Here is a 6917-nt window from a genome sequence, read left to right on the forward strand (position 1 = left end):
TTTCCCCTCTGGGCCTTTTTTAATGAGGCATTTTAGCATTAAATTCTGTTGTTTAATGAAGGAAAACAGTTTTGCTAGCCAAAAACCAGGAGTATTCGTGCCGGACAGCAGGTGCTGTGCTTAAGATAAGGAAAATCTGTTGCATCTACTAGTCTTTGCAGGGAATGGGCTGAGCAGAAGGCAAGCTTATCTGTTCTGCTTCTGCCTCAGGAGCTGTTGTCAGGGACTGTTCTGGCAGAGCAATTCCCAGGGGAGGAACAAAACCATCAGCAGAGATGGTAATTTGGCTGGAGGTGAGTGAGAGAAGCAGAACTGCCTTCCCCCAGTCTCAGGCTTTTTTCTTCCCTTTCCCCCTCAGTTTATTATGCCAAGGCCTGGCTTGTCTCAGGGCAGAGCCTGCAAGGCAAATACTCTGATTTGTGCGTGGTGGGAGGTGAAGGTGAAAAAGGAAAAGGAAAATGAAAAGGAAAGAAGTCTTAGAGCCTTTTTCTGCTACCAGTGGAACAGGGAAAACGCATGTCAGTGATGCAGAAACAACTGTCAGTGTTGGGGAAACGGGACCAAAGCAGCTGGAGCACAAAGTGATAAATACACATGCCTGTGGTATGATCCCTGCTGGCTTGTTTCTTTTTGGCCTTCCAAATTCTGCACTTGATGCTTTGTCTGTTTTCAGCTTCCTGGCTTTCCATCTCTCCCTAATGGAAGTCCCTTATCTACAAAAGGCTCTCTAATTCATAGAACTGTAGAACAGTTTGGGTTGGAAGGGACCTTAAAGATCATTATTCATTTTTTATTCTGGCCTTGGCACTGCTTTTTCTCCTCTCTTACCTTGTCTGATCCCCCCTTTCTCTTCTCTGGGTGAAGACTTAACTCCTTCCTGGAGCTGGCTGGTGTGCCATTGGGAACACAGCTCGAAACCCCAGCAAAGGCCAGGCAGCACATATTAAACAAGAACTGAGACAGCTGTGAAGATAACAGGCAAGTCTGTGGAAGATAGGAACAGGCAGAAGGAATTTTCCCCCTGTGGGACCTTAATGAACAAGCAAGCCCAAAAAGCACACTCCTGTTGTACGGCAAAGCATGTGGATGTGTTGGTTTCGTCCCTTGTTGATGTGGCTGCTCCCTCTGTTGTACAGTAGTTTTCTGAATAGGAGGCAGGAGAAGCAACTGTATTGTTACATTTAACAGCTCTAGTGAGTATTTTGGGGCCAGGGGTTCAGGCTGGGGACCAGAGGGAGCTGCTGCGCTGCCACCTCCTTCGCTGTAGCACTGTGCCCTACAGCCCAAGCACCTTGGATGGAAGCAGTAGAGAGCAGCCTGTGCCTGCGAACCCACAGCCCCTCCTGGTGCCCCTGTTATTTAATGCTCAAATGACTGTCACGAATGCCTGGGAAAAGGGCTGCGTGTGGAATAATGTTTGAAATCTATTTTAAAAAGAAACACAAAAAACTGTAAATGTTCTTTTTATTAGATAGTGGAGCTAATTTATCCTGTATTCCCTACTGTAATGCTTTTTTATATTGAAAGGATTTGGTTTTGGTAATATAAAGCAGAACACAAGCCTGAAGCACTCTCTGCACGGATTTTGTGTGCATTTCTTAAGAAAAGAAAAGTAAAAAAAATAAAAGAAAGATATTGTGACAGTGAAGTGAAACGGCTTTAATTTTCACTATTTGCTCGGTGGTAAGTACAGTCACTTTCTTTACCAGAGGAGAAAGAATGAACTCAGGTACAGCAGCTAAAATGAGGTATAAACTGAAGTGTCCCATTCTCCTCCTATGCCCCCCTCCCCACCCCAAGTAAAAACCCCTTGACCAGAAAGGAGGCCAGCTTAGGACAGACAGAACCTCTCCTTTGGCACCAGCTCCAGTTTGCCAGCTATTAGTTAGGTGTAAATAAGGTGATGGAGGGAGTTATGTGAATGATGAGCTTCCTTCACCCTCAACAGCGAGGGCTCTGTGAACACAAGGGTTTGGGTCCATCTCCGGCCAAGAAAGGGGGTCAGCCTTGGTCCTGGCTTGTACCCTCTTGGGAACACGACTCCCAACCCTGCACAGTGTTATACAAATGCAGGTAATTCCCAGCAGGATCTCTTGGGAGATGGTGTCAGTCCAAGGCCTTTCTCACAGTTTAACAGATAAGGAAACTGAGGCCTGTGGGGATGGAGTTGCTTTTCCTCATCGGATTAGTAGCAGAGCGCAAAGCGATGCCGCAAGCTTTTGGTACCAAATGATATGCTCAACTGCCACCTGCAGGTCTGATGCCAGCACTTCTGTCCTTAGGGATGCAGGCCTGTACAAATGTTCCAGCATCCTCCTCCCTTTACCCTCATTCACAACACAGTGAAGACAACCGGTACAATTGGGTTCTGGCAGCACTGCGGATGCTCTGCCTGGGCTCCATCCTCAAGCCACCCTGAGAAACTCCCCCTTTGACCTCACATGCTACAAACTCAGCTCCTCAAGTGGACCTGGCCATGTTTCTCCTGCTGCACCTTCCTGATGAGAAGGGAACAGGCCAGGGACCATAGCCTTTGCCACACAGAGGCATCCATCTCGTTCAGTTAGAAGTCTACAGCCCCAGTCCCATTCCATACTTTCTACATGGTCCATGCAAGATGGAGCAGGCAGCACGGAAATAAAGAACTTCTTCATCTCTTCGCTTTCAGGAGTAGGTACCAAGTAGCATGAAATCTCCTGCTCCTCTAGTTCTGCTCCTCTATGTTGGAGCAGAAGATGTTAGGAAAACTCGAAGTAGTTCACTGTTCTATGTTTTGCAGAGGCAGCTGCTAAGCAGGGACCAGAGGAATCTGACTTCACCTGATTTAAAGCTCCTTTGGAAAGCTGCTTCCCTTCCATCTGATTTAACCATCAAGAGGTCTTTGGAGAACTGCTGTCACATAGTGCAGTAACTCATTTCTCTCACCTGCAGCCATCTACAGACCCAGAGTCATAACTAAGCTCCTAGGACCTGCAGCCAACACAGATGGGAGGACAGCATTAAAGGGACCCTCCATTTCCTTCTTCTGCAAGATTGGTTTTGCTGTGGTCAGTTTTACTTGTCTTTCCTGGAAACATAATCTCCCACCCCCCAAAAAACCCACGATCAATCTGTGTATACATTCGTGTGACCCCCAAAACACAAAGAATCAAGCTTCACGTACCTATACCAACAACTACAACCAAAGTGCTGCACTGATGCCACTGCAGCTGCCCATGCAAGTGGTGTGCAGGGTGAGAGCAAAGCCATCACACACAGCTCCCACACACAGCACCACACTGTCTGATTTGTGGTACCCACCAGGCTGCACTTGATCATTTCCTGCCTCACAGGGAAAAGGTTTCCCTCTTAGAGACCAATTCTTCCTCCTGAACAGGAACGCTCCTCTTAAATCTAAGTTTCAGTTGCTCAGTATCATATCTGGGACATGCTGGCAGCAGCTTGGCAGGCATGTGCTGTTGGGAGGCTCCAGGATTTAGGATGTTGCTTCTCCATTTGACTTTCTTCTTTTTTTTTCCCCTAAGAAGAATTACAGTTGTGATGTTTCCTGGTCCAACTATTCCCAATATTCTTACCTGACAGACATTCTGCATGGCCAGTAGGTACAATGCATACAACGTCCCAAGTTTATGCAGCTGCTTCTAAATGCCAAAAGCACTAACACAACATACAGTAACTACTCACTACCTTCTTCTAACTCTACTAAGATATTAAATAGCTGTAGATCCCGGTCTCACCAGCAGCTTGAGGGCTGTTGTTCACACAAGCACTTCCATTTGAATAGACATCTTTATACTGGGACTTTGGGATGTCAGCTGTATTCCAGGGCATGCTTTGATCCAGTCAACAGTAGTGCGTGAGTAAGAAGTCCATATCCTGTACACAGACCTTGTGGCTTTAAGTGACACAGAGAACAAAGAATGCCACCCTCCGGCTGTGGACAGGGATAATCTGCAAGGAAAGCACTAGGAAGTATGACAGCCAACACTGTTAAGCCCAGGAGGTGTTGGAGAAACTGGCCCGTGAGTACTAAAGCACATTTCATCTGTCTTCGACTGAGCTAGAGAAGGCAATGATGCCTTCATGTGCCCCACTCCTTGCCATTCTTCATCCTAGTTAAGTATCTTAACGCCACAAACTTTGGTCCTCTCTGCCCCATCCCTGGCAGTGTTCAAGGCCAGGTTGGACACAGGGGCTTGGAGCAACCTGCTCTAGTGGAAGGTGTCCCTACCCGTGGCAGGGGTTGGAACTGGATGAGCTTTAAGGTCCTTTCCAGCCCAAACCAGTCTGGGATTCTTGCTGCCTGCACGTTAGCAGAGCTGGAACACCATGTCCCAGAGATGGAGCTCATCTCCGGAGGCTGCTCACTGCCCCGAGCAGCTGTACTGATGCTCACTCTGCTCTTACAAATAATCACACCAGTACTCCAGCTCCTGCTTAACTAAAGCATCAGACCCTACCTCACACCCCCCACTACTACCATCAGTAAAGCTGCAACTGTAGGAAGTGTTCTGGGGTGCAAGGGGACAGGACCCCAGCCTACAAACTTCAAGAAGCATCCCAAGGAAGGGCATGTCTTCGTGCTCAGTGGGCTATTTCCAATAGCTTCCTTTACTTCTCACTTACTATAGTTCAAGCTGCTTTTCTGTTCCCAGTGCTGTCCCTGCAAAGGGACCAAACAAGGGATCTCCGTCTTCTTTTCCTCCTGCCAAGCTTTGCACAGCACCCAGTGCAAAACTACAAGCGAAGGGGCCCCTCTGGCAGCAAGAAGAGCTCTTTGCAAAGCACTGAACTCAACTAGCCCCATCCAGCTCCCTGGGCAGTCCATACTGGCTCTAAGGGGAGCAGGCTGTATGTGAGGACATACCCCAGCAGGCAGGTGGCCAGTCTTACCAAGGGGAGCAGCAGAATCCTTTGTTGGTTATGTCATGTCAGCACCCTGCCTCCTCAGGGATTTGGTTTCAATGTGCTGGTCTTGGTTTGTGCTTTGTTCTAGTGGGTTCCGAGCCTGTGATCCCATCAGCCAGTTCCACCCTCCAAGGAAACTGGCTCTTCCCTGAGCCTGCCAGGCTCACACACCTCCCTGAGCCTTCCTCCCACTGCTCCTCACCTCCTGCAGAAGGACTGGGGATGCTGCTCCCCGCTATTTAACCAGGCAATGCCACCAGCACCAGGTTACACACTGATTCATGCCGGTAAGTGGAAAAGAAGGAAACCACTTTAGAACCAAAAGGGACTAACAAAATAAACCAAAAAGAAATAAAAGTTATAATTATAACGTAAAATTACCGACACAAACCCCCCTCCCCCCACTTCCCATAACAAAAAGCCCAGGAATTAGACTTTCTTGGGACGGCGTCCGACTTGGTAATAGTAATAAATGCTGATGAGGATGAAGAGGACTCTGCTGACCAGGAGGAGCATGGCACCGGTGGCTATCCGGCTACTCTCAACCAAGGAGACAGTGGTAACTGGAGGAGAAGGAGGGAGACAAGGCAGAGGTTGGTGGTGAAGAAACAGATGGAGACAAATAGCACAAAGCTGTTTGCTGCTGCCCTCTAACGTGGCGACGTAGCGAGATCTGCTGAGCCTTGAGAGCACAGCAGCTTTCAGCACAGGCTCACACACACATGAACCCAAGGCAGAGGCTCTTCACTAGCTTGATTTCACAGCCTTGAAGTTAGCCACGGACCCAAGGTCCCCAGAGCTTTAAACCCAGCCCCATATTCCAGCAGCCACAGTCTGAACCGGTCACTCAAGCAGGTAAGTTTCCATCATGCTCAGTTATTAACTGTGGATGCTGCGTGTTCCTGAGTTTGCTTTGTGGCTTGGCCACTTCAGTGCTGATAAACATTTCACAGCTTTAGAAGCATCTGCAAAATGCACATAGTCCGTATATACGACTTCTTTTCTGAGCATCTCTTTTTTTGGCTAGCAATACATATCTAAAGCAGCTACCTTATAACACAGTAAGCTTCCAGTATACACATAAAATAACCCCCTCCACTGTCAAATATAGATAAGCTCCCTAGAAACAAACTAACTGAACTGTTATTCTCTGGTTTGGTAAGACTGAACATCCCCCTTTCTAGTGTAGGTTGCTACAGTCTATTCTTATTAGCCCCAGCATCTAGGCAGCCTGCTCCAGGGGATGACCAGTGATAGCTGTGAAGGCCAGTATGGTTTTAAGGAGAGAAAGAAAAAGAATCCTAAGAGGAAAATGTTTCCCCTGTACCTGGGCACCCTTCAGTGAGCAGCCCAAGGCAAAGGCTGCTCCATGGGGAAGGAAAGGGAAGATGCTCATGGGGCCAGGTTATCTTTGCCTGCAGAGCAAAGGAGCCATCTCCAGCACAAGCTGGGGACAGCACAGGGACAGACAGGGATCTGTGGCTGTGCCAGAAAATCCCCATCACCTGATTCCACTATGACCCCCCCAGAGCCTCACGCCAGAACTCCTTCAGCCCAGAGTTTACTCCATCAAACCCAAAGGCACTGCTACAGTTTCCCATTCAGTCCCACCAATGGTTCTCCTGCCCAATTCACCCTCCTCCGCACATGCTTCGGGGTACACAGCATGTACCCCCACCCTTTGCACCCTCCTCCTCCTCCCTCCTGGGCAGCCCTAGCTACTCACCCAGGAACTGCACGGCGAAGTAGCAGGCCTCGGTCAGCAGGGTCCAGCGGATAATCACCTTTTCTGCCGTGTAGAGAGCATTCCACATGATGAGAGAGATGCCTGCAGAAGGGAAGCACAGCAGAGCTGCCCGAGGAGTTCGGGAAGGGGCAACCTGAGCCCAGGAGACAGGATTCTGCCTCCCATGGATGAAGGGATAGAGGGAAGGAAGGAATGGTTAGATGGGAGGAAGAAGGCAGGTAACAAGGGATGGAAGGAAGGAAGGGAGGGAGGGATGGATGGA

General features: G+C 48.8%; 1 protein-coding gene across 1 annotated transcript; it reads right to left on the minus strand.

Annotated features, from left to right (window-relative positions):
• Window positions 1-5337: 5337 nt before the first annotated feature.
• Window positions 5338-6736, minus strand: TP53I11 (tumor protein p53 inducible protein 11; the record flags this gene model as incomplete). The annotated part of the gene is made up of 2 exons (XM_010024570.1): window positions 5338-5471; window positions 6635-6736. Coding segments are annotated over 2 exons (236 nt in total), but the record flags the coding sequence as incomplete, so codon positions are not given.
• Between the last annotated feature and the right edge of the window lie 181 nt (window positions 6737-6917).

Source organism: Nestor notabilis, unplaced genomic scaffold (assembly GCF_000696875.1).
Source record: "Nestor notabilis isolate BGI_N333 unplaced genomic scaffold, ASM69687v1 scaffold18191, whole genome shotgun sequence".
In the NCBI taxonomy this organism is placed as follows: domain Eukaryota; kingdom Metazoa; phylum Chordata; class Aves; order Psittaciformes; family Psittacidae; genus Nestor; species Nestor notabilis.